The sequence below is a fragment of the Corvus kubaryi genome, unplaced genomic scaffold, assembly GCF_017639235.1.
Source record: "Corvus kubaryi isolate FWS band 111438036 unplaced genomic scaffold, C.kubaryi_AGA036_p1.0 37385, whole genome shotgun sequence".
Classification (NCBI taxonomy): Eukaryota; Metazoa; Chordata; class Aves; order Passeriformes; family Corvidae; genus Corvus; species Corvus kubaryi.
This window is the reverse complement of record NW_024581127.1, coordinates 1,558,932-1,586,867: the sequence shown is the minus strand read 5'-3', so window position 1 is coordinate 1,586,867 and position 27,936 is coordinate 1,558,932. Positions and strand designations below refer to the sequence as shown.

Below are 27,936 nucleotides of genomic sequence, written 5' to 3'. Positions count from 1 at the left end.
TGTTTGCTTGTTTTTGAAGGTTTTATGACTTACTTAGTGGAACCACTGTTTGGGGAATGGGCCCGCTTTTCCAACACCAGGCTGTCACAGACAATGCTTGGCCACCTGGGACTGAACAAGGCAAGCTGGAAGGGAGTGCAGAGGGAACAGTCTGGCAGCGGTGACGATGTCGACCCCACTTTTGAGGAAATGGACTCAGACATTTTACCTCAGGAACCTCGATTGTCCTGACCTCAATCTCCATGACAAAACTGCCTCTTCCCTCGATATCTGCACGGTCGGATTAAAGGAGACACATGCCAGCCCAAGGTTTTGGTGAAACGGTAAAATGATGCCAGCATTATTTATTTCCAAGTTTTCCTTTGACACAGACCATTTGACCCAGAATTTTTTTAAGCCGCCAGATCTGAACATAGAGCAATATGCACCCGCCTCAGTTGGTTGTCGTTCGGAACCTCGAATATGCAAAGCACAGCAGTGACTGAGCCTTGGAGCAACGGGACGAAAGCTTCATTGTGCCCCATGGCTTTGGTTTTCTCATGATATTTGGAATACAGTCTTCAAATCAAAGACTTGACATGGATTGTTCCACTCCCTTGGAATTTAGCAAGACTTGCATAAATGTGTTCAAAGCATACCTTCCACTCAGTCCCTGTTTTAATACGGAAATGTGAAGTGCCCATCCTTTGCTGCCTCTGGCAAGACTTGATGTTTACAAATGTACTCTGAAACTATCGGTTCTAGACTTAACCTTTGCGCATGGCTGTGAAGGAACCACTAACTTGGGTTTTTTGCTTTTTTAAAGAAAAAGATCAAATCTGAGACTGCAGCTCTTGTTTCTTTGGATGCCAGAAAAGCCTCCCATTTGCCATAATTTTGTTTGTGCACTGGGAACTGAGCATTCATTATAGAGCACAGCCAAGCTTTACTCCAGTGCTATATGGGAATGCAATTTTTTAACGGCGAAAAAACACTTCTGAATCTGGGAAGGGAAGGGGTGGGGGGGAAGCGTCCGAACTGCATTGCGATTCTGCAGTGGGAACATCGCATGTTGTTCTCACTATTGTACACTTGAACTGCACATGCAAGAAAAAAGGTGGAATGTCTAAACACCATAATCAGCTCAGGGTATTTGCCAATCTGAAATAAAGTGGGATGGGAAGCGTGTCCTTCAGAACAAGGGTACAAATGCCCCTTTCGCTGCAGCGTGTGTGTATGTGTGGGTGTGTGAGTATGTCTGGGACGGGGGAGGGCGGGAGGGCTCGGGGAAGGGTTTGAACGGCAACATTTTTTTTTTTTGGTTTTTTTTGGTTTGTTTTTTTTTTAATTTATTCTTTTAGAATGTGACAATTTCATGAACAGCCACACTGGGGAGGAAACTGTAACAAATTGCTACAGATGCCTTAAACTATGCACAAAGCTAAGTGACCAAATTTGTTTTTGATTTGAAAAAAAAAATAATAAAAAAAAAGTGCATTGTTTACGTATTCCTCCCTCTACTGAAACATTACCCACTGATGGGTTTTTGGTGGGAAAAGGAGAAAATGTTTTTTAGGACAAAATTAAAGGACTAATTTTAAACTTAAAACATTCCATTTTTGTAATTTGTTTTACATTGTTTTAAGTACAGTAAGCACAACTGTAATCTAGTTTGAGAAACTGGTGCTTTCTTTTAGTTCATTTGTATTTCCCTGTTATTATTGTAAAAGACTGTTTATTAATTCTGTTTACAGTTTGTTGCAACAGCCATTTTTGGAAGAGAGCTTCAGTGTAAAGCCATTTGTAAAGGCTTTGCCATATTCATTTTAATATGTGCCTGTTGCTGTTAACTTTTAATTAATAAAACAAAATCTTTTCACATAATGCTCCTGTACATTTAAGTTATGACTGAGTCCAGTGTTGTGGAAAGGTAGCTAAGGTTGCAGTCAGCTTCCACTGTAAAACTAAGCCAACTTTTGGATTTGAAAATACTAGTCCTCATATGCCAAAATTTATTGCCTCTTGGAGCTTGGCCTTTTACTGTTTGAAAAGCAAATCCTGACTTACCTGTTTCCCTTCTAAAACTGTTTATTATTCTTTCATGTTCCCTGAAGTAGTATCATTAATCTCAAAGTGGCCATGTTTAAAGAAATAAATTTCTAATGAAACCATTATTTCGAGCCTGTGTGAACTTCCTTCCTTCCTCCACTGTCAGTGCAAGTTCTTGCTGTTGTCTGACTCCAGCAGAGAAGGATCAGGTGGGACAATGAGATCTGGTTGTAATTTGCAGGAACAGAGGAGCCATTTTTAACAGGGTGCCTTTGAAAGGGTGTTCAAAGCTGGGAGAACACAGAGGTAATGACTGTGTGAGTAACTTACTACAGAGACACTGCAGAGAAACTTCCTACAGAGAAACATTTAACTGGGTTAATGGGGGGAAAGTATTGATTCCTCTTGGACCTTTTTGAATGAAACATATTCCAAGCCTGCAGCTATTTTCAAAATGACCACTAAAATCAGTATCTGATGATGTCTTCTGTGACACATTTGTAAAAAATGAACTTGGTTTAAAGAGTATCAACTGCATTTGCTTTGCTACTTGTTATAGGCATGTGTTAATACGTAATTTTAATGAAAATTAAGATTGATGATTTTACAAACAGGTATATAGAGTATTTCAATAGAGTATAAAAAGCTTGTGATTTTTAACACTGTGCAAACTTGCTGTCTTTTGCTCTGACAGGACCAGAGCAGCTTGTCAAAGTGTAAAACAGGAGTAGTTTTGTTCTAAGCACCCTTCCTGGAAAGGGGTGTCTATCTTTTCCTACCAGACTGGATTTAGAAAGACTGGTTCTAATCCCACCTCCTCATGTATGTGGAAGTGTCTGTCATTAGACTTGCATTAAAGAAAGAAAAAAATCATGCATTTTCTTGACCATGCTGCCTGGAAGTGCCTTCTACAAATCTACACTGAACTTTAACATTCCTGCAGCTTCCACATTTCACGTGAGAGCCGAGAGCCCACAGGTGCCAGGCACAGGACCCAGAGCCCCACAGAAACGTGCTGGGGAAGGGGGCCAGGCCCCCCCCAACCGTTCCAGCTGACAGCTCTGTTCCCTGCACTGTTCTGTACACAGACAGACACAAACAGGCCTCAGGTTATGTCCAAGGGCTCTGCCCAGCCTCCATGGATGGCCTTAGTTTGAGCACTTGAGGTGTTTTTCTGTGGGCAGTGGCATTGTGTGTAATTTCAAGTAAAAAGATACACATTAAGATACGGTATAAAACAAGTTATTTGGTGGCAACCTTGTGATTTTGTTTTCTTGCACAGATGACAATTTCTTTTGCAGTAATTTTAGATTCCTGCTAAAGCTCACCATCCCATTTCTGGTGCTGGATGCCCCAGTTCAGATGGGCAGTGTCCTTTAAGAGGTCAAGTGACATCCTGAATTTTACAAGTTAATGATTTAATTGGACTGACAGAGGAACTGAGTGTATCAGGGGATGGAGAGGCTGTTGAACAAGTACCTTCCTGCTATTTCTGTGGTGAGGCATAAACTTCTCACTGGTTCCTGAGAGCCCTTTTTTGTTTGTTTAACCAGCATGCAACTGAGTTAACAGCATGGGGACCCTACTGTTACTCCTGCTGCACAGCAAGGTAAGCAAACCAGCCCTGGAGGAGATGCAAGGAGGTTGTCACTACACTGACTTACAGTCACTGTAACAGAATGTAAACTTAGGTTATTGTGGCTGCTGTCATTTGTAGAGTACCACAAATCAAATATGCCATGTTTTTTTTATCTGCTTTTAATTTTATATAGTGGCAATAGAGCATAAAATACAAAACTTAAAACCAAAGTTAACTTTCACAAAGGTGTTTTAAAGGCACTTAAAAGGACTTAAGGACTGCATGAGCCATCAGTAGGACTGATGGCAGAGCCTTTGGAAGGAAGTTACACTGTGTATGTATTAGCACCATTTCAAGTTCCACACCAGAAAACAAAGCTCCTCCCTGTACACCCTACATTCCAGTTATAAGCAGCAAAGCTTCTCCATCTTCAGTAGCCTCGTCAGCGCCATTCAGCTGTCTGTATTAAATAAGTGCTGCTTTTGCCTTTTCCTAGAAAACAGAAGCTCCCAGAGGCACTTGTACTTGTCCCAGTAGCCAGGATCAGCTTAGAGCACTAAAAATACTCAGGCTCAGCTTTGTCAATGCTCATCCATGGTCAGAGAAAACCATGGCTTTGTTTCAGTGTGCAGCTAAACTGCAGCTCTTGGTTCCTGAACAGCGTTTTTGCCCTTAACTTGTACCTTCATCTTGAGCCTTTCTACACCTGTGCCTGGAGACATGAGCTCAGGTGGCTGGTACAGGTCTGGCAAGAAATAGCAGCTGCATGACGGCCCCAGAAGGGATTCCCCTGGAAAATGGGTTACAGGCAACAGCTTATCCCATCTCTTCCCTGCAACTGGGGCCACGAAGGGTTGTGCAAGCCCCACCTGCCAGAAAGACACCAGGGAGCCAAGACAGCTAGGGAGAAGGTGTCCATGAGCATCTCCTAGAGCAGCAGAGATGAGCCGCTTTTGGCAACTTGCACCCCACAGTACTTTGTACCTTTGTTTTCTTATCTACACCACTTCATGCTAATTAATACATACTCTTATTATTTTATTCTGCTGCTATCTCCTGACTGTTTCAAATTCCTTTGACTACCTATTCACAGAGGCTCCAACAGCATGATTTTACTCTTTATAATGGCCACAGGATGATGCAAGCAGGTTTTACTCTCTTACCCTTGCAAGCTCAGGTGAAACAAACAAAAAACCCTGCACAAAAATGTACTACTATGTAAAATTTAAATGACCTCTGCAGCAGGTTCAAGTTTTCATTTTGTCAGTAAGAAGCAGAGCACCTTCTGGTTTTCTATGAGCTGAAAATCTGCTACAGTTAAGTTTAAAAGAAGGACTTCAACATGAAGATTTCAGTATCAAATTACACATTGCAGTGCAAATTATAGGTAGAGCTCACATAAAACTGATATTAACTTAAGAGTGTATCACCATCATTAGTAACATGTACACAAATTTTTAAGGTGGTCAGTTATGCAAAAACAATGTTGTAGATATAACTTAGTGTTAATAAACTAAACCCATCATATAAATCTGAGTGGAAAGCCAGGCCTGAATACAAAATTAATACCTGAGTATAATGGTCCAATTTATTCCCCTTGATAAATCACATACATACAAACATGTTTAGTGCCTCATTTTCTACATTTCACATTGGGTCTTTCTGTGCTGTAAGAAAGAGACCTCTCAGTACTAGTACTATTTGCAACATAAAATATTTTATACAAAGCAGCTTAACAGTCTTTTGCATAATAATTTTAACACTAAGATTTTTCAATTAAAGTCTTCATTTTTCCTGTGGACTTCAGCATGTGTGGTCCAAACTGGAAAGAAAACCAGAAACGTGTTCAGATTGCTTTCAACAGAACCCTTGTTGAGCTTCTATCTATCCAAGTAGTAAAAGCAGAACTTGGGCAGAAATAATTTCCTTTATCATCCTGCTTCTCTGCATGCAGACATCGCAAAGTAAAGGGAAACTTGTGTTAGGAACAGCTTAAATGGCTCAGAGGAGGGAGCTAGCGACCTGCTGGAGCAGGACTGGAGGCAGTTCACTCTACCACAGTAAATAAGGAGATAGATGCAGTTATCTTTACACATTGACAACCAACTGCTCTAGCAGCAGTTTAACAGTACTTCTGTTCTTTCTCTACCCTGCGCTGCTGTGCAAGTCCTTTTCAAAACTGTCATACAAAGATCCCATCCAAGTCTGATCTAACAAAGTTAGATACTGGTAAGAAGTGACGGACAGATTTTATTAGCTCATTATGGACCAACATTCTATCATTTAACAAAAACCTTCAATTTTCTTAGCTCTTGAATACTTGATGATCCTTAACCTCAAATGAGGGACTGTAAATTTCAAAACTGGAAAGTCATGAAAAAACCCTGTGTGAATAAATACTGCCAATTCCTATTCTTTTCCTTAATGCACCAAAGATGCTGAGGAAATGTGATTAATTCTTGGGAAACATCTAGCCTTTTAGTTAAATAGAACAGCCTGAACATTACAGAAATATACCACTAGAGGCCAAGAGGCAAGTAAGTCAACACTAATTAGCTGAAGTACTCAAAAGTTCTGAGATCTGTGGCGTGGAGGTGTTATTTTCCTTAGAACTTAATTCAGAACATAGCCAGCTTTTGGAGTTTTATGTGCGTTTTTTCAATTGCGCAAATGAAAAAAACCCTCTTTACTCTTCCTCTCTAGTTCCACAGCACGAGGCTTCAAGGACTGCTGACAAATAAAACTGATCTGTACCAGGCTGGTTTTTCAGTATGTGCATATTGCTCATACTTGTATCTTGAATGTTCACTGGTGAAAAACCAATTTCAAATCAATCTGAAATAAACTAGAAGCAATTAATAACTTGTGCCATGTTAAAATTTCATTTTAACATTCTCACACTATAAAGAAACTGCTTTTATATACTCAGCATTTCCAATTATCAGAAGAAACTCCCTATACCAAGGAACCAAGGTCCAGCAGGCATTCTGAACAACTGTTTTCCAAATTCCAAGGAACGTCTGGTATGTTTCAGGATCTTGCTTCAAAGTTTCACCTGCACCAGCTGAATGGTTAAGGTTGGTAGTAACAGGCAAACTCAACTCAGACTGGATTTGATGTGAGTCCTTAGCAATGGTGTTTTCTGATTATCAGATGCTTGTGGCAACAGAAAACATTTTTGGTTTAAAAAAATAACAAAACTGTAACAGGACTTTTTAAAGTTAGGGCCAAGACAGTACACAATCCTAAGACTTGCCACTAAAAACGTGACTGCTGAAAGTCCTGGCACATCAGCAGTACTGCACAGGGTTTTGTGGATAGGGATGCTAACTTGTAGGGATCTATGCATGTTAGCAGAAAGATGTAGCTTGGTTTGCACAACTGTAATTTAGTCCAAGGATGTGTTCAGAATCACAATACTCACCAGCACCACCTCAGTCTGTGTCTTTGTTTCAGCCTTTGGAATCACTTTTTCTGTTTCACCTTGGCTATCATTTCGGTATCGGTAAGCAAATTTCTTTCTGAGAGCTTCTGCTATTAATGTAGCAGGATCTGCAGGCTGAGACACTTTAGATTTTGTACCTTCTGAGGATCTAGAAAAGAAAATGGCATCAGCATCTGTCTCACCCTCAAATAGTTTCAAGTCATAAAAACAAATTATTGCCAATCTCGGTACATTGATGTTTACGTTTATTACCTTTTCACCGCGCGCAGTTTCACACTGTTCATGTCTTTGAGGATTTCTAGCATGTTTGGTACTTCAGGCTTCTTTGGCCCATTTTCCACCACATTCTGGCCAGCGTTCATTTTTTTGTTTTTCCTCTCTTTAATGAGCTCAATCGCAGACTTATTCTGTTGCAGACCTGAGGAAGGGGGTGGTGGCAGAGGAGGAGGAGGTGGTGGCGGCGGTGGAGGTGCAACAGGGACAGCAGCTGAAGCAACTGGACTAGACCCAACTACAAATGAAACATGCATTACACGTCAGTTTATTTGTAACTCCCCTTCACACGTCACAAATGCTCAGGTAGGACAATCACTGTAGGAACTTCAATTGCCTCCCCTCTGCCACCTTTAGATTGTCATGTAACTTCTTCATTCCTAAACCACCTAAGCAGACTCAGCTAAAAAGCCGCATGAAAATTCTTCTTGAAAAGTGAGAAGTGTCCTTTGAAATTCCAGGTGCATTCATGTCTTTACTGCAATGGGATGGACACCACGATATCTTTTAGTTATGTTCTGCCCCTAATGTTACCAGTATTTCCCTTTCTTCTCAGAGGCAGCTACTGAGCTGGAAGTCACAATCTGCCACATGAGCAGTGTTTCTTCCTATCATCACAAACAAGAAATTACCATACAATATTTTAAAATGTATATTTCAGATCTCAAACAGTGCTTAAATTGAAACTTATTCCAGCTGTCCAAGGTTGAGGATTTTTAGGCCAGCTACTCAATCTGTCTCTACTCATAGAGATTCTTACAATAATCTTTAGGCAAAAACTGGTGTTACAAATATAGTATCAGTAATAACCTGACAAATCAATGAAGAAACCTCTGTTTAATTGCACCTTAAAAAAAAAAAGAGAAAAATCAGATCAAACTAGAGTTTTGAGGCTTGGAGTATAAAGTGTGCAAAGACGTTTATAGAAATAAAACAGAGGAGTCTACTCCGTGTACCTGTAGGCAAACACACAGCATCATTACCACGTTCTACCAGAAGAGGGAGGTAAAGATGATAAAATAAAAATCTAATTTCCCAAATAAATAGAGGTAAAGGGAAAAAATTAAAAATAAGTTAGTAGTTATTTCACATGCCCCCACACCCCCATAATTAAAATTCAAGAGTGAAACCAGGTGATCCTTAAAACTGTTTCATAGTTTTGAATATGAGCAGTTCAGGAAAAATAAAGTAACCGCTATCAGTTCACAGCTAAACGAGCATCCGAAAACTCAGAATATGATTTTATACACAAACATAGGCAAAGCTGTACTTGTTAAGTGACCTTAGGAAAGAGTGACAACCAAATGCCTGTCATCTGCAGTTGACAAGGGCCGTCTCCTGCTAATCTCCGAAGACTTGAAACTGAAAGGAGTCAGAGGTGAGGGAAAGAGGAGAAAGAAATTCAGGAAAAGAATTCTTCTGTTTACTACCAGAAACAGTGCACCACTTTTGGTTCCATATGGACAACGTGTCTGGTCCCAGAGATGACTGCAGTAAACAATTAATTGCCTTTTCTGTTACTTGAGATGTATATTACAGATTCCAAAAGCATAATTAGCATCTTGTATGAATACTTAATGATATCAGAGAGCCTATTTCCTTACGGAATGGAAGGACTTCAGTGCTAGTAATTAAGTTACGTTCTTTTAGTTTGGTTTAAGCCATCATGTTTATCATGAGCTTTGCTCTGAAAGCTGTTTAATACTTCTTTACTCATTCACAGATTCAGAACTCTGGCAGATTTACAGACAAACATGAAGCCTTTAAGAACACTAAAAAATACAGAAAATCTGGGAAGTCACTTGTTTTCAAGACCTATTCTGTAACCCTTGGTTAGTGTGCCAAACTAACCAAAACAATATGGAAAAGTGCTTGGTGTTGCAGTATCTCACAAAAAAGAATTAGCACAATATTAATTATAAAAGGGGCACATTCATGAAGTAATTTTTGCTAAGAGAACAGAAAATTTAATACCTGTTGTCAAGTTCTGCTGTTCTTGCAAGGTTACAATTTTGGCTATTTGTGCTCTTAAAGAGGCCAGTTCATTTTCTAGAGCACTGATCTTCTGCAGCGCTTCTTCATTTGCCATCACTGCGCTCCTGGGCACTGGCTCCTCTTCCGGGCTTTGTAAGCGCATTTGTCTGCGTGGGGATGTCCTGGAATGATGTGCTTCACCTGGAAGAGGCTGGGTTGTTTTTGACCAAACTTCTGACCTGTAACAAAAATATCACAAAATATTTTAAAGGTTTTGATACAGACAGAAGCTAAACCAATGTTACCTACAAATCAGGGGTGCAAGTCGAAGACCTGACTTCAAAATGGTCTTTATACAAATCACTTCCATCAAGACCTTAAATAGTTTAAGGTAAATAAGAGGTTCACATCCTGTCTGTTTGCATCATGAGCTGTGTTTCTTCTCTTCCCCCAGAGAGCGTTTTGTAGAATCCTTGGTTTCAGAAAAAAACAGGAATACATTCCTCCTTATCCCAGTCTATTTCTCTGCCTCAAGCCTATAGTATATTTTATTTGAATGAAAATTTAATTTTTCTTCCCTTAAATGCTACCATTTTTCCCCGTGGGCAGCAAATAGCTATTTGCAGTTGATTCCTTTGAAGAAGGAAGAGTTTCTTAGTTCCACGGGATATTTTTTTGTACTGATTGGATTTCCGAAGGGACAATCCCCAATTTTAGCAGCATTGGGAAATACAGAGTACATGAAACAGTTTAGTGATGCAGAGACTGCTTGTCAGTTGATGGGAAAGGGTCTCATACCTAGTTTTCTAACACAGTCATTAGAACTATAGAGAAGAAAGTTTCATGCAGTTCGAAAGAGTTGTGACCTTCCCTCCGCTTCTCACAAGAAAATGTAACTCTGTTGCCTTCCCTTATTATATCCACCAAAGCTCAAGCCATGTTAAACACTGAGGCATTATTGAGCATCTGCTCAAACAAGTCAAATAAGCCCTTACAAAGACACGAGGATTTAAAAACTGTTTATCTCCAGAATCTGAGGAACCTGATTGAGTTAAAGATGTCCCTGCTCATTGCAGGGGGCTTGGACTAGATGGCTTTTTTTCTTCCAATGCAAGCTGTTCTATGATTCTGTTAAGTAGAACTGGTAAGGACTGATGACAAGAGATTATCATAAACTTTAAAACACAAAACATGACCACATACTTAACTCCTCAATCCTCCTTAACATCAATTCCAAAACTTCTCAGGCATGCCAGGATTCCATTGTTTATTTAAACACGAGAGTGAGAACAGGAGCTAGTAGAATGGCTTTTGGAAATGGGTAGAACGGCTCCAGACTAACACAGCCCAAGTGCCCCATCACTCTGGATGCATGGATTAAGCTACTGTGGGTGCTCACCATGTTAGATCTGCAGTTGCGCTAGACCTAAAGCAAGATTTAAAGCTAGAACAAGCCCTGTGCTCTGACCCCCTTAAACCAGGATTACATACACATTTAAGTCTTCCATGACACTGCCAAAAACCATCAGCACAACTTGCAGAAATTTGATCAAGGAGAACTGAATACTATCAAGGATGGTAACATTTGGGTGTTGCTACCTAGATAGGAATAGAGAGCAACTAAAGCTGAGAATAGGATACCTTCTATAGCAGCCACCTTCCTGCTCTCCCTAAGTAAGGTGGAAAGAGCCAGTGGTCACTTCACTCCTTAAAACCTGCCTTCCAGAAACTCTTTAAAGGAGCAGAATAGCTAAATAACAAAGGGTATTTTCTGCTCAGAGCAGTCATACCATTTTAAGGAGACGTCTTGATTGTAATCTAACACTGTGGAAAAATATTGTGCCTGAGTTGTCACTACTGCTCTGATTAGGGGTAGAGGAAAAATGATTTGTCATTTAGTTGCTTCTTCTATAAAACTGTATTAACAGAAAAAAACTATGTCTGCAAGACTGTTTACTGAATTATACAGTGGATAAATATTTAACAGTAACACCTATGTGATCCTGTCGAAACAGAGAATTTCAAATGCCTGGAAAACACCTAATGCATACCAGCTCCACTACTAATACTGTGCACAGACGTAATAAACAGTGCACACTGAAATACTCATATTTGCTAAGTAATTCACTTACTGTGCTCCATCATAAGCTGTTTGCCTTAAGGTCACAATGTATCTGCAGGATTATTTTAGTCCCATCCCACATCCATCTGTCCCCGCTCCCCCCTTCCCATGCAGACATTTCAGCAAATATGCAGTCCTACATCTTTCATAATAGGTTCTTTGAAGCACCAAAGAGCCATTCTCCCTGTTGTCTCCATAAATGTAATTGCTTTACAGTTCAATCCTTAAACAAAATACTTCTGTGCAAACAAAGTGGTATCGGACAGTTAATTTCCTATGTATCAAATAGACTTCAGGAACAGTGTTTCCCAAACAAGTGCTGATTTCTGTGACTCCCCTCTGAGTTGGTGAAATTAATGTGGTGGTGCCAGAATGTGTTATGCAAAGCTTCACTGTAGCAAATCGTGTTGGAGGGCATCTCGGTCATTACTAACCTATTTTATGCTTTCAAATTAAGAACAGTATCCTCCTGTAATCTCTGAAGCCAACAATCTGTGCCCTTCTCTGACACATTAGTTTGTTTGGAAGAAAAACCTCCTCTGCACTACAGAACTGTACTTTTGTTTCTGGACAGTCTGAGCAGCAATCTGAATACGATGGAATAGAGAACTTCATCCCTTCAGCCGACCTGTTTCATGTAGTGACAGTGCTGTGTAGAACCCTTGGTCCAACACAACAGTACCTATTGCCTTCACTCTGGACACAGGTGCTCACATGCTTCCCTGACAGTTTTTGTTATGAAGATTAAAGATGGAACACAAATCACAGTTTTTTCGTTGTACTTAGCAGACTGTGGAGCCTTAACCAGAAAGGTGAAAAACAACGTGCCAATTACTGGATTGCCAGAATGACCATTGCTGCTAATGAGGAAGCTGTACAGTTCACTGCCCCATGGTAATGACAATCGCAGGAGAACTGGAGAATCATGGTTAGCAACTGCGCCATAGCACACCAGACATTTCTGTTGCTTGAAGCTATTGTGTGCAGTTCTTTGCAATACATAAATAAATAAAATCCAGTCTTCCTTGTATAATGCCAACCTCCTGTATGTTTTCCAACCAGTCTTGGTTTCATAATCCTATTAGTCAAACCTCTACTACTTATTTTCCAGACCCTACCTTTGTCTCTTCTCCCAGCATTCAAATGCTCTCTGTTAATAGTAATGCACAGCAGATTCTCACTGAAGAGAAGTGAGGTTTCTTCCTCTCAGTTCGGAAATTCAGAGAGAAGATTTCAGAAACATACCTGAGCCTTGTAGAGACTTCACCTTCTTCTTCAGCAATCCATCCCACATCTGCAAAGGAGGCCACTGCATCTTCTCTGAGTTGAACAGGACTGTTTCCTTCCGTGACATGAGAAGTAAGCTATATTTTAAAGGCAAGATTGAAGGTTTTAGAGTCAATATTCCCAGGTCAAGTCACATTCATGTTACCCAATACTTCTGCTGAGGCTACATGTAACTATTAACACATACATGCACAAAAACATATCTGTAGACTTGAAACACTTATTTCTGTCCTGTGCTCAGTCCAGAACCATTTCACTGACTTCAAACTATTCAATCCATGCTGCTGAACACTTTGCAGAAGTTCATGGCTGACTACATACACTATCACATGATGCTAATGAACATTAAAAATCCAATGCAAATTGTTACGTTAAGGACAAACAAACATCAACATCCTCACACAGTTTTCTATATTAACTCAAATAGTATGTTTTCAAATTATATTCATGACCAGTAGTTAAAAAAGACATTAAGGCTGCCAATACTTCTTGAGTCTTTTGCTCTGATTCAGTATTATTTTTACAGAGAAATTCTGCCAAAGTTTCCTTTTCTCTACAACTTCTGAATTTCTGTACAAGACGTATGTACATCACACAGGGGGAAAAGAAAAGCAAACAAGCAAAGCAACCCCAAAACTAGGCTTTGCTCAATAATCACAAAGACTTTGAGTGAGAGGTAGGATACAATCATACATCATACACTATATGCTAACAATCTTATTTACAACATGCCAAACAAATGGACCATCTTCCAGCATGGTTCTGGCCATTAGCTTTACAGCTGTTTGAAGCCAAAGGTGACCAAGGCTCCACAGACTGGAACCTTTCTTCCATTTCCAGTTAAGTGACCTGAATGATGATCTGAAAAATTGTTTGGACCATCAATACTTGCTCCATAGTCACAACTCAACAAAATGGTTTCAAATCTATTTCGAAATAGATTGGAATGCTGCTTCCCCAGGTCAGACAAGGGCATGTGTTCAGTCACTGGACTCCTGAGCAGCCTGGGCTCAGTGTCTCAGCAGATAAAAGCTACTGAAACAATTTTCAGTAATTTGCTCTGCTCAGTCTTTCACTTTGAGTTAAATATCTCCAGTGCATATATGCCCCCTCTTCTGCTTGTATTCCATAGAATCACAGAACCGTTAAGGTGAGAAAAGCCCTCTAAGATCACCGAGTCCAGCTGTCAACCCAACACTACAAACAAACCCACAGCCAAATCTGCACGAGTCCTTGCAGCTGTTTAAGTGCTGCCTGTGGCCAGCAGTGGCCAAGAAGCTGGGAATACTGACAAAGATGGTGGCAGTAGGTGCCAGTCTGCCAGGAAAGCCAGCATCCAGCCCATTAGCAGGTAGATCAGTTTTCAAGGCAACCCCACACTGTAAGAGCAAACTACTATGAAATGTTAGCATTAATCTGAATTTGGAGCAGACCTATCACAGCAGGACTGCAGTCTGGACAAGGTGAAACCATTTCAGAAGAACATCCACACATATTTCAGTAGTAGTAGCCTCTGATACACAAGTCTCAGGAAAAGAGAAGTTTTGGGCTTGGGGCTGGTTTTTTCCCTGGGTACTGTTGCAAACAGCCTTAGAAATTGAGATTAGTTGTCTTCACCTCACACTCTCACTTGTATGAGAGTCTTTATCACAGCTCCCAGGAGTGTGTATTGGCACCATCAGATCATTTGGAAACAACAGGGTTTTTTCCAGGTAGCATCAGCACAGATGGTAATATGTTTATCACATTAACAGTTGTGCCTAATACCATTACAGTCTGCCTCTCTTTAAAGCAGTCTAGAGAATACTATATTGCATGTTAGGATTTTTGCTGTTTGAGGTTTCTGTGGCATTTTTCTTTTTAAAAGTAAATACAAATTTTCAGGACCACAGCGTTTGTATTAATGTTAATGGCAATTTGAAAAAATCCATACTACATCAGCCACTTCTTGCAGGTGATACAGATTTTTCTGGCAGTAATATCACCATTAAAAGATTGAAGCCAGTGTTAAATAAAGGCACTACACACACTTGAATCAAAAATAATTTTCTAAATCAACAGTAAGGAATATATTTACCACTGCCAGGATTCCTGCATCATGAGATAAATAACTTCTAATCCAAGATTTAGTAGTAAGCCTTCTGTTATATTGTGATACAAGTTTCTTCTTAATTTTAATTCTTATTTATATATAAACAGAATCTGCTTGTTACCCCATATACAGATGTTTCTTTTCTCTATCCCTAAAAACAACAAAGCCTTCCTCAGCAGTGGAATTTGAATTTCAAGTTAATGCAAGATTTTTACTTGAAGGTGAAAAGCCAACAACTATCTCTCAAAACCTTCACCGGCCTGTAAACACCTCTGTGACTACCCTATTCCTCCAGTCAATCCCAGCTGAAGAAAACCTGAACAACTGCCCTGCCAGCACCTAAAATGGAGAACGGAGTCCTGAAAACAGAGGCCCAAGTTCTACTGGATGGCAGGAACTGAATGAATCAGTAGCTGTAGCCTGCTTTTCTTTCTCTGGAAACTGTGTAGTTGCTTCCCCCACTTCCTCCTTCACAGGTTTTTTGCCTATCTTAGCACGCATGTATGCTGCACACGCAGACACACAGACATGCCTGAGGGCTGCAGACCCATCACGGATTTCTGAAGACTACACACACTGCAGCGTTTTGGCACCTCGAGTTGGAAGGGACACATAAAGAATCATCGAGTCCAACTCCCAAAGAAAGAGTCAGCCTCGCCAGTGTTTCCGCCCGGTTTCGAACCGGGGACCTTTCGCGTGTTAGGCGAACGTGATAACCACTACACTACGGAAACGCTGCTCGGCAATGAGGCAGGGCAGGTTCCCTGCTCTTTTGTTTGCTCCAGGAAGTGGGAAGTAGAACAGATATTTTTATACACTTGAGGACAGAATAAAAACCTCTTGTTTCAAATTACTAATAGAGTTATGTATTAAACATTTGGAAATACTTCAAGTAAGACAAACTTGCTATGATTTTTCAAATTAGCCCAGTAAATTTAGATGTTTGTTACATGCACACCAATTTATTAGGAGACTTTTACTGAGTTATCAGGTATCTAGCAGACGAACAGGAGAAGCATGGGACAAAAACAGAGAAGCTGTAGCTGAAGGATGCTATCTTGAGAGACACTACTGGAGGTTTGGTTGAATCTATCTAGGCTATACTGCTAAGTTTAATTTTATTTTCTCCTAAAGACTACAGTAAGTCTAAAAAATATGACATACAAAAGATCTGTAAGAACTATTTGCATTGGTTCATGCCATGTAGAGTACATAACGTACATAAGCTCTGCCACGTCTTACTGAATATGTAAGCAGCATTTCAGCATTTAACAGTTAATTTAAATGTTGACTATAGCAAGATCCACAGAGACAGACACAACAATCAGTAGACCTCAAACATCAAAATGTTTGGTTACTATTCTTTTTTTCAGACTCGCTGAACAAAAGCATGCTAGAAGGTTAAGTATGAACATTACAGAGATATTCTTTCAATGTGTCTCATTCATTTATCACAAGGAAAATGAAGACTGTGGAAAGTCTGCTGCTCTGGGGTTAGAAACACTGATTACAAACATGCACCCTCAGATGATGCAAGTAAGATTTGATCCGTTTTTTTTAAATAGAGTGACTTACAGCAAGGTTCAGTTCATGGTCCTTTCATAATAGAGCTAAAGCTGGCAAGAAAGAAAGAGGAAGAGACAGCTATAGGAAAGCGTCAGCTGCAACAGCACAAAAACGATCGAGATCAGCATTGAACTTCACTATAGACTCTTAATGCTGAGGTAAAGACACAAAAACCAGATGTTAGCATCACACCTAACATGTTCAGCAGTTTATATATTAAAATAGTTTAGAGTCTGCACAAACCAAATAAATTTTAATGTGTTTGAAGGCTCAAATTTTGAAATTCCTATTTCTAATTAAATCAACTCCCACAGCTGTACTTCTATTTTTAGAATCCTTTCCTTTCACCTAATAGAAGGTGAATGTTTATACTTAGTGTACACACAAAGCTGAATTTAACAGGAATAAAAGGCAAATGTTATATTTTTATTAACAGAATTCACACCAAAACCTTATTTATGTATTTATTTATTTATTTGCTTAAACACTAAAAAAAATCAGGAACAGATTTTCCAGATATATCTTACCATTCCTTGCAAGAACATAAACTAGAAATGTCTTCCTTTATGTACCATATTAAGAGAAGTCAGTATTAGGCTAACTATCTGCAAGTGAGCATCATCTTTCCCTGTATGGCCTGTACAGTATAGAAAATCAGACACACAGGAGGACTTCACTACCTTTTAAATCTGAAGCACAGGAAGGCTTATTGCTAGTAAAAAACCTAATTATATACTCAAAAGTTTAAATCCAGCATGTCATTTGTTGTCCTCACCTGCACAAAACCCCACATCCCTTTATTTTTTTTTCAGCAAGCCACTAGAAATGTTGCCCCCGGGTTTCTCAATGTAATTTTTTGAGAGGCAAAACGTTAGCATGGCTTTTACTATCATACCAACAAGGCTTCTATGGTAACTTGAATGATCTGGTTTTGCTACTGTAATTTCAAGTCTAAATATTGTTCATAAATTTCATTTGTGACAAAGAAATAAATTTAAACATTGAAACATCTAGCAGCGTGGAAATTACTTTATCTTAGTGTGGCAGCTGATTCCCTCATTCATCTTTACACTCTCCGCCCTTGCTCAGCCCACGAAACATTCCTTTCTCAGCTTGAATTTCAAACACTAAATTTCTCCAATTCTATACCCACCCCCTACCTCTAACACCAGAGTTGAAGAGATTATGTGTAATAGCTTCCGCTTTCCCATCTGTTCTTGAAAGACTCATTACAGAAAGCACGGATTTTCTCCTCCTTAAGCTTTAACACTTGCTCTTTACCCTACCCTTTCACCTACACAGTGTCAGCCTTGTATTTTAAACAAAAGCTAACAGTGTACTTATGTTATCTTGTTACTAATTTTTTGATTTCTGATAAAGTTGTTTATTTTCCCAAGTATTTTTAACACTGTTCATCTTTAAATGCCTCTTAAGCCTAGCTTATAAGTACTGTTTATAGAAGTAAGTTTCAATCATTTTTCTCTTTTACGAATATATTTTTTTTCAACTTTCTTATTTGGAAAAAATCTGAACTGGAAACAGAAAGAACTTCAGTAGGCTAATTCTCCTATGTCTAGTTTATCATATTCTACTTTTACAAACCCTCTAGTCATGAGCAAATCCCTTCATCAGTATAGCGAAACACAGATTCTAAACTGTTGAGAACACCTACCTGAAAGTGAACTCTCGGACACTGTATAAGAGAGAGGTTAGTACCAATTTTTCTTACAATACTTCGAGATGAACCATAAGGCTTGCTTGACCAAAGCACCTGGACGGGAAGAATAAAGAAGCCAGCTGTTAGGAAACTGATTTTTGTATCATACTGTAATAGTTCTCCCTTATCTTTCACACTATGCTTGTGCTAAATGTATTTAGTCAATCCTTTCATGCTATAGTATGATATAATGTTTACACACTGAATTCTGTCTCAGTGAACTCCTTACATTCTACACACGAACTGGTGCACATACATTATATACCATCATTACAATATAGCTAGGGCTGCTTAAGGTCAAGACAGCCTTTGCATTAAATCTAAATTCAAAGCAATAGATCAAGTAATGCAGAAGACTTCAGGAGCTGAAAAGTATCTTCAAAAACACAATATTCCAATTTTCAAGATAATAAAGAACCTACATTCAGTCAACCACCTCTTTTTACAGGGTTTCAAGAAAAGCCACTCAATCTTTAAAAACCCATAAAGTTATATAATTCTTCATTTCTCAAAATATCTTTTTTCTTTTTTAATTAAGAGCTAAGAACTCTTCTAAAACAGGAATAGTGTCTACCATTCTTAATAGAAATAAGTATTGGCTACAATAAATATAAAAATGTAATTGTGAAATTAAAGAGCAAAGGAAAAGTTAAAAGGACAAAATAAGAGGAAATTTTTGTAAGAAAGGAACTTTGTCCCCTGCCCCAAAAAATAGATTCACCTAGAGAAAACTCCCCACAGCAGCTCAACACACCAGGTTTCATTAGAACTGTTTCTACTGCAATTTAGATCTCCTCTATGTTGTTTCAACAGGGATTCGATTACGCTGGTTTTTTGTTGTATTTAATATTTACCACAGCATTACGAAATTAAATAAAATGGGAGTTTAATCCTAGGAGAAAACCACAAAATGAGCCAGAGCAGAAGGAAAAGCCCCAGAAAGAAGTAGGAAAGATTTCAGCACAGGCAAAGGCAACAAAAACAATGCAAACAAGAAAAGGAATAATGAGAAGACTCTAACACAGGGTACATTGTTAGTAAACAATTAGAACACTGTATGGTAATTTCAAAAACTTGGCCAGTGTTTAATTATGGCTGTAAATATGAATTTACTAGTCAGACCTTAGTTTTTAAAAGATCATAGCTTCAAGCAAACTTGACATCCTGTTAGAAGTTTGCCCAACAAAGAAAACAGAAAAAATCCAGGCTATTCTGGATTGGCAATGGCAATATAGCCTGTATGATGACTGTAGTGGTGCTGTGGGAGTTTCATAACACACAGCTGAATATTTTGATATAGTAAGCAAAGATCACTACTCTTAGATGTTGAAGATTCTATTAAAAAGAAAAGTTTATGTTCCATGGTATTGACCTCCAGATTATTTCACAAACTTCACACAAACATTTTGCCTATTTCTAGTTTCTATCCTTCTTTCCTCTGGTTTTACTGGAATGTAAAAATTTTGACAAAATAAATGTGCACTGCACATATGCTATGCTACATCCTCACATCAGAGCTGCAACTTTGCTATGAATCCACCCAGGTCTATTTTTTTTTTCCATTCTATAAAAAATACATTCTCTTGCTTAATACACTGCTAAATTGAACACAAATTTTTCAATGCAGAGTAGTCTATTGATGCTGCATTTTGGTTGCCTCAACAAAAACCTCACATTTGTGCCTATCACCTTACTGTTTGTTTACATGTCTAAGCAAACAGCAAGTAGATCAGTGGCCTTCAAGAAAAAGTCACAGACAAACAGCACTACAGTAAGACAGTCTCATTATTCACAATTGATTCTGATGTTTAAAGCAAACTGTTGGCAAGAGACTCAAAGTGATGGGGCATTGAAACAAATAATACCAGTCAAAGGAAGGCTTAATTAGTTGCAGAAGTATTTCCACAGCAGCAAGAGAGTCTAGACTACACGCTCTATTACCAACATAAGTGCAATGCATTTTAAACAAGCAGCAAAACTTGTTTAGATATTGCACAGACCACAGACAAGTTGTTGACTAGCACTCAAAAATACTTGGTTTCCAAATGCCCTTGGGGCTCTTCAACAACAGTGGCTTGGTGCACCAAAACTCTGACTGACTCAGTTTTGGTAATACAAGATGTGCCAGGACATTATTTCAGAAAACTGCATGCAAACTGTGCCACAAGGGATGCAAATAAAGTCAGCTCCCCGCTCAGCTGAGCTGAGGTCTCAGCACTGCTCTAACCAAGTCCATAGAACTTCTTGTTGACTTGAAGCACTGGCTGAGCTAGTCTGCAAAATGTTACTTAGTCATACACTTCTACTGCATCAGTGTTTTGGTGTTGTCCAGAACAGCTGACACCTGGAAATGTAACTGCATTATCACAAGCTTGATACAAGTAGAGAATGGGGAGAAACAGATTAAAAAATTGTTCCTCCTCCTATTGAGGCTGAAATTGCTGAATTACCACAGTGTTATAATGCAACATATTCTTGTACTTTGAATTTTCAAAGTTACATGAAATCTCAGCTCAAAATTAAAATAAAATCCTAAAATACAGATTCTTGTTGTCAATTTTAATTTACACTGTAGAAACAATTTGCTCTTCATAGATTCCCAAGACTGATAAAAGGTTCTACCACAATAATACTAATTAAATAGTGCACATAGCTGGTAAGGATTTCCCCATTCTTAAAACATTAAAATATTTCATTTTAATATTTCATTTAATATTTCAAATTACAGGGATTATTGCACTGAGGTTAACATTTGTACTCAAAATAGCTTCCTAAAGGTCCCAGCGACAAGCAGTTGATATGTAGCAGCTCTCTGTCTCTCTCTGCTAAGCATGCAAAGAAAACTCTCTATATAGTCTCCTCCAAGAGGAGAGCTATGCAGGCCTATTCCTCTGTTTACCCAGTAAGAACACAGCTGTATTGCTCTCATGCACTGTAACACCTCCAGAAGAGGTAACTATAGCACAGAAGAGATCAATATAGCACAGTTATAATAATCTCAATTTCATGGGATTTTTTATGTCTCCAAGGTAAGAACAAGAAATAAGATTATTTTTTTAACACTGTTAAAAATGAGATGGAATTCTCCTTCAGCTTCAAAAGACACACGGAAGTGCAGCATGAAAAGCAGTGTTTACAAAATAAACAGTTTATTAGAGCCAAGAGGAACTGCATAGTACTTTTAACACATTTATTACTCAATATTTCAGTATCCAAGTCATAAACTTGATGACTTTTCAGCAATGCAGAATCATCCCAGTATTGAGTATCCTTCAAGTGCTCTGCTAGATAAGCACAAACTAAAATACATGAAGTGCTTTCTATACCTTGTTTTCTGAAAACATAAAGGAAGTTTGAAACACTTACTGATTCCATGTTCAATCCAATTTGTTCAAAAGCCATCCTAATTAAGCGCTTCAGCCAGCAAATCATCTGGACTGGAAAAGGCCTTTCCAGAATTGGATTTAAGCCTTCCAAACCTACAAGGCTGCCAAGGTTCCATAGTAGATCTGAAATGAGACACATAAGAATTTTAAATACATGTTGTGGAACATGTACAGAAGTAAACTGCTACATTCCTAACAAAACAAGCTTTAGATACAAGACATATTAGATGACAACTATACCTCATGCTGCAAAGCAAAGGCATTCAGAGGGAATGTACTTAATACAGGTAACAAAGACTCTTTAGTAGTGTCATTTTTATAGAATCACAGGATGGTTTGAGTTGGAAGGGACCTGAAAAATCATCCAGTTCCAACTTTATTTCCATGGGCAGGGACACCTTCCATAGACCAGGCTGCAGAGGGCCCCATCCAGCCTGGCCATGAAAACTCCCAGGAATGGGGCATCTGCAATTTTTTTGGGCAACCTGTTTCAGTACATCAGCACCCTCATGGTGGTACGTACCTAATCCAAACCTATCCTCTCTCAGTTTAAAGCCATTGCCCTTTGTCCTGTCACCACATGCCCTTGTAAAAAGTCCCTCTCCAGCTCTCTTGTAGACTCCTTCAGGTACTGGAAAGAAATCCAAGCCGTTGTAAAGTTAACAATTAAAAAGTTGGGGAAAAGACTGCTCACTTGAGCTTGGACAGACGATGGCATTCAACAACTCTAAGTGAGCATCAAGCCCTATGGAATGCCTGCAGATGGGGATTAGCACTAAGATTGAAGTGCCATACTCATATCTAAAACTCCTTTCTAACAGACTGCTGAAAGCTGATCACCTCTCTTGATTCACATTCTCTGACAGCTTTGTTGTTCCTTCCTTTTTCCTACAACCAAGGAGAGAAAGGAAACATGGAAAAATGACTAATGGAGGAAAATGACAGGAAAAACTGTAGGTGTAGGACATAAAAATATTCAAGCAGTTTACAAAATTAGACAGATTTCAAATTTAGTCTGTTTATATACCCTTCCATTCACTTAAATCACGATGGTTTTGTTGCTCCTCTAGTGAAAACAGTGTAGTTTTTCTTTAACTGTGTTCTACACCAGTGGTAACGTGGACACCGCTGAGAAGTGTATGCCAGCAAAACCAGGAAAGGAAGTCACAGATTTAGGTTTACGTTTGTTTTGTGTATTAGGCTGGAAACAACACTCTGTTGATCCACCCTGAGGAATGTATTTGTAGTATGAACAAGAGTGTTGCCGAAGCCAGTCTATATACAGACAGGGACAACTAAAGCAATGTAGCAGCAAGGAACTGGCACTCAGGAAGTTTCAAAGCCAGGAGATGGAAAAGCTATGCTGTTTGGAAGTGCCTACAAGCCCTACAGTTAAACCATCATTGTTTCCATTACAAACTTTTTTCAACAGTTTACAGTTCCTTAGTAATAACATACTTCTTGCAGAGACTTGGCAGAAACAGTACAATTCTACAGTTATCTTTTTTTAGACAGGCTTTAAAAAAAAAGTTGGTATTAGTTTCTCATCATCACAGGATTTTCTTTTGTTTGTGACTAAACTCGGAAGAAACTATTAATCTACACTACGAGATCACAATGGAAACTGCAACTGTTTTAAGAAAAACAACAGGGAAGAATAATGGGGTAGCTATCAAACAGCCATGAATACAAGCAACAGTCATTCATAATAAAGAAATAAGTCATGGACTTCTTTATGGAATGATGGAGAAGGCTATTAGGGAAGCATTACCATCTATTTGATCTATTATTCCTTTAGGCATCTGTTATTCTTCCCTTACACAACCTATTATACAGACTGTATGGATCTTGGATCTCATTGCACCTGCTGTGTTCTTAAAACAGGAAGAACACAAACCTTCTACATGCCCCACATTGGATTTGGCATCATATCTGTCACCGCAGACCTGCAGTGACATAAAAGAGAGAGGAATGCTCCTTTAAAAGGGGAAACCTGTTCCAAAGGTGTGATTACATGTGATACACTCCACCTCATTCCAAAGTCCAGACTTGTTCAACAAGCAGTGTGGAAATCAAAGGAAGAAAAATGAAAGCTGTATCAAGACAAATTCAAACAAAAGAGAAAAAAACCTAGAGTACTGCTGAGCAACTGCAAAGACAGGGCTGGCTGAGAAAGGCAAGTGATAGGACTAAAAGGAATGACTGTATCCTGATACATTGGTCTTTCAGCCAGCTCCTAAGTTTGAAAGTAGTCAGTCATGTTTTCCTTCAGGCAGAGAAGAAAATGTATGATTTTGTTTCTGATCAACTGAGAGGCCTGAGTCTTCAAAAACAGAGACAATTTGGACAGAAGTGAAAAGTGAATGTTAGAACTTCCTCTGAGAAAATCAGAGTAGGTCCAGAAAACTTCCATGAATTCAAGAAACTTAAAGGCAAACAGGTAAAAGAACAATACAAAAACTCAGAAGATAACCAATTAAAGGCACAAAACCAGATGTAGAAAAAAAGTAGCATAATACAAGGATGACAGAATAGTATAGATATGAAGTAGTAAGCTAAAAAAGGCAAGGTACAAAACAGGTTCCATCTTACAGGCATAAAAAAGTCCTGCACATATTAGCAGTAAGAGACATGATAGACAACCATGATGTAACAGGAGAGGAAAGAAAGCAATGAGTGATATGGATAATCTGTATGTATTCAGTGTTTTCACCTGACAATGGTAGATAAGACAGACAGGTGTTAGAATGAATTACAGTCAATGCTGAAAAGTTATAAGCATCCAGGACAACAATATCTAGTGAATTTCACCTTGCAAAGTTCAGAACTTGTCAAGGCAATTTCTGAAATACTGGTAATTCATTTCAGAGACTTTTTAAATGGGATTCAAAAGACCCAAGAATAAAAGAAGGAGGATGATGATACAAAGCATTAGGAATAGTCCAAAACATTTATCCTGCCCTAAAACATTAAGGTAATCTTTTATAATTCCAGGTTCCAAGACTTTGATGGCTGAACATAAAAGAGAATTCATTCAACAAAACAACTACTTCAGTAAAATTAATATTTATAGTTCACTTTGTAAGTAATTGTTTCCTCTGCAGCATAAATACTTAAAGTACCTGAGACTGGGGTCATCACCGCCTTGCTCTTGTCAATGACCTGTCTGCTTTTGCAGCAGAAATGGCTGAAATCAATCTGTAAGAGTGCAGAGTACCACTCTGTTCCGGGATTAGTTTCCTTAGTTTGTGGCACTACGGAAAACCACCATGTTTGAACAACCTCCAGCTAACCTGTTATCTAAAACGCAAATGCTTCTAAGCATATCAGATTGATATTTTTATATGATCATAAACTTTACAGAATTATCTCCAGGCAAACTTCACACTTATTTCTTTCAGACTACATTGCACTATACCTTTCTTCACAGAACTCAGCTATTTCACAACTGGTTTATGTGCCAAGAACAGACAGGGTTCATTCCAAAAGAAACTGCTGGACAGCAAGAATGAAAGCATTAGCAAATTCTTCTCTCATGCTCCATATACATGCCAGTTTCAGAAGCAGGAGTTAAATGTTTATTGCTTTTAGTAAACAGAATAATACCTCTTCTAAAATATTGATCTTTGTGGTATTTATCCTCTGTCTTCTCGGTGCTACCTACAGTAAATATAGTTTAATTCCCCAAACATTTCCACAGCTCTATTTATACAATGAAGAGCCCTCAGTTATAGTAATATTGCCATAAAAAATGGTCCTTCTGCTCTGCCTCAGCAAAACTATTACAAGGATAAGCAGCAGTCATAGACAAGATTACCAAGATGTCCAAAGAGCAGTAACATAACAAATTACATTTCACTGCATAAAGCATGAAGGGATTGGAATTTCACAGGTTCATTTCAATGAAACCCAAAAATTAGCAATGCTGAAGAACTTTCTTACTGATATGGAAATATAGAGGAATCCTTGGTTTAGAAATGAGGAGATCTACGTTTCCAAGCCCCCTTGAGCTTGTTTGCCCCTACTTTTCCCAACCACTTTTGCAGGCTCCATCCAATACTCTCCTATCAAATATCAAGTCTACAAAGCTGAGAGATAACATTACTTATAAATGACAAAAAGTTCATTAAATAAATATAAAAGCTTTGGAGTCTGTACACATAAGGCATAATATGCAGTAAATATGAACAGGAGCCCTTTGCCAGGCTTTCTAGTGAGTCCTACACATGAAAGATTAAAAGAAAGAGAAATCAAATGCAACTGCTTTCAAATTGAAATTCCTCTGTGTGTTTTTTCCAGTGTTGTATTTATCCAAGTCCTTTTCAAAGCATGAATTCTTGATCTTTAAAGGAAATTTGATATTCATAGTTTTCTTACTGAAGTAGGTTTCTCTCATTCACTTAAGACCCATACAAACATAAAAGAGAACGACTTAATGGGATTGATGGAGCAGATTAACCTTAACAAAGAATAAATAAAGGCACGAAATCTGAAAAATGAAAGGTTCAGTCTCTAAATTAAAAAAGCGTGGCATTAAGAAGTATAACATTTTCTAAGAAGCACTGAGTTCAAAGGAATACCAACCACATTAAAAAATCAAAAACAAAAAGACCAGGCTCCTCCTTCTTTTAGCAAGAAGTAGGGCAAGCATATCTCCTCAGTCTTTTAGACTGACACATGACCCAAGTTCATCTAATAAAATTACATCCACAAGGAAACATTATTAAAAAAGTAATAAAGGAAGATAAAGCCAAAAAAACCTATTATCACAACAGCCAAATGGGCAGGAAGAATATTCTGATGGAGGACCAGACTCTGTTCCAAACTGACACAGACCAGCTGTAAGTAAAGTAAGTATGCATTTGGCAGAGTCACATAGCCAGCAACAGAGGTCTGTTTTTTGGTGTGGAAGCACCCCAGTACTTACAGAAAGACCTGTTCGGAAAGATGTGAAGAGAGATAAAAGTCAGTGAATACTACAGGGACAATCTAAGCTAGTACTGGTATAAAATTTAAAGCAGGAATTGAAAATCATACATACTTGCAACAGAAGTTGCTAATGCTTTCTTAAAAATATAGCTCCATCATATTTATCGGAACATGCAAAACCCTATTAATCCGATTTCATTCATGTTATCCTATCTTGCCAACTAAGGGCAGAGAAAATAAAAACCCCATGTTTCAGCACTAGTTTAATCAAAAGCCTTTGCTCAGCAATGATTATACCTGCACAGTGCACTATGATACCAACTGAGAGGTAAGTGAAACCCTTCAACACCTATAAACCACAAGGTATTATATGATACAGACACAACCAAACACCTACACTTCGCTGCCAGACAGACAGACCTCTCCACCAGCTGCTGTGAATGCCCGTCTTTCTGCTACAGCTTTGAGAGACAACAGCAGCTAAGTCTCATTAACAAAAGGGTGTGTTTGTCTGAAAAAGCATTTAAAACGTCCAATATTCCCCCCAGATATCTCTCCGTAAAAATGTCGAGTTCCTACACACAGCAATCGTATTTTAGGTCGCGACCCCTACGAAGCACATTATTTGGATTCAGCAACAACTAACCAGAACTTCTAGAGCTGATGCGCAGATAACTCAGCTGCTTCATTTTTATCACCTAGGTAAAAGTCAGCGGGGATCAGAAGACATAATTCCTATTCATTTAATCTTTGTAAATCTTGCCTTCACAAGAGCTGCAGAGCGCTCTCAGGACAGCACGTTAATATTAATGAAGTACTACTGACGCTGCCAGGCAGAGATCAATGCACGATTGATTTCAGCATTCAAACTCTACTCACCCTCAATATCTGGAATTTCAACAGCTCGTTAAACAAAATGAAAACACGCACCTAGTAAGTTATTTATTTATGATCACTACAGAAGAACCTGAGCACGGCAGCAGGATCACTAAAGGTGCACAAACGTAAGCTTACAGAGAAATAAAAGCACCATGCTCCTTAAAGCCCATTTTTCCTCTTATACGCCAACTCTGTATTTTAAAGCCTCCTTTAAAAACTTCTCTCAAACTCCTCCATATTACCTCCAGATGATCTTTTATTTACACTATTTCCCATGACCTGTCACCCTCCCATCGCAGCAGTTCGCCTCCAGGAACAACAGCTTCGGCTCAGCACCCCGAGGCGCTTCCACAGCCCTGCCCGGCACCTGCCCTGCCCGGACAGGCCCGGGAAAGGAGACGGCCCTGCCAGGGGAGAGCGGGGCCGCCCCGAGCGGCCTGTACCTGCTTTCAGCCAAGCTTCTCCTCGCGCATCGCCCCCCGCCCGCGATCGGTCGCACCAAGAGAAGCTGCCCAGACGGAAAGGGCTGCCCAGGGGGAAGGGGAGCACCGCGGGCCGCCGCCCTCGCCTCGCCTCGCCTCGCCTCGCCTCACCCACAGCCACGGCCGCCGCGCCGCCTCACCCCCTGCTCGGGCGGCCGCTCGCGACCCTGCTCCGAC

General features: G+C 39.1%; 2 protein-coding genes and 1 non-coding gene across 9 annotated transcripts in view; 1 reads left to right on the top strand and 2 right to left on the bottom strand.

Annotated features, from left to right (window-relative positions):
• The window catches only part of PDE7A (phosphodiesterase 7A), a 76,136-nt gene extending 73,983 nt beyond the window's left edge, over positions 1–2,153 (top strand). For all 5 annotated transcript variants that reach the window (XM_042036446.1, XM_042036443.1, XM_042036447.1 and 2 more), the window contains one exon: positions 20–2,153. In XM_042036446.1, the coding sequence (XP_041892380.1) occupies positions 20–231 (212 nt within the window). In that variant the 3' untranslated portion in view covers positions 232–2,153. The remainder of the gene's footprint in view (positions 1–19) is intronic.
• Positions 311–27,936, bottom strand: MTFR1 (mitochondrial fission regulator 1). 3 transcript variants are annotated; one of them, XM_042036451.1, is made up of 8 exons: positions 27,871–27,936; positions 21,450–21,592; positions 18,039–18,137; positions 12,667–12,785; positions 9,300–9,538; positions 7,305–7,563; positions 7,032–7,200; positions 311–2,318 (listed from the first exon to the last, which is right to left on the bottom strand). In XM_042036451.1, the coding sequence occupies exons 2-8, from the start codon at positions 21,513–21,515 to the stop codon at positions 2,313–2,315; spliced, it is 957 nt and encodes a 318-aa protein (XP_041892385.1). In that variant the 5' UTR covers positions 21,516–21,592; positions 27,871–27,936; the 3' UTR covers positions 311–2,312. The 3 variants fall into 3 exon arrangements, with proteins under 3 accessions (XP_041892385.1, XP_041892383.1, XP_041892386.1); XM_042036449.1 differs by lacking the exon at positions 311–2,318 and adding an exon at positions 3,757–5,429; XM_042036452.1 differs by lacking the exons at positions 311–2,318; positions 27,871–27,936 and adding exons at positions 3,757–5,429; positions 27,721–27,864.
• TRNAV-AAC lies at positions 15,462–15,534 on the bottom strand. The gene has a single exon. It is a non-coding gene; the product is annotated as a tRNA-Val (tRNA).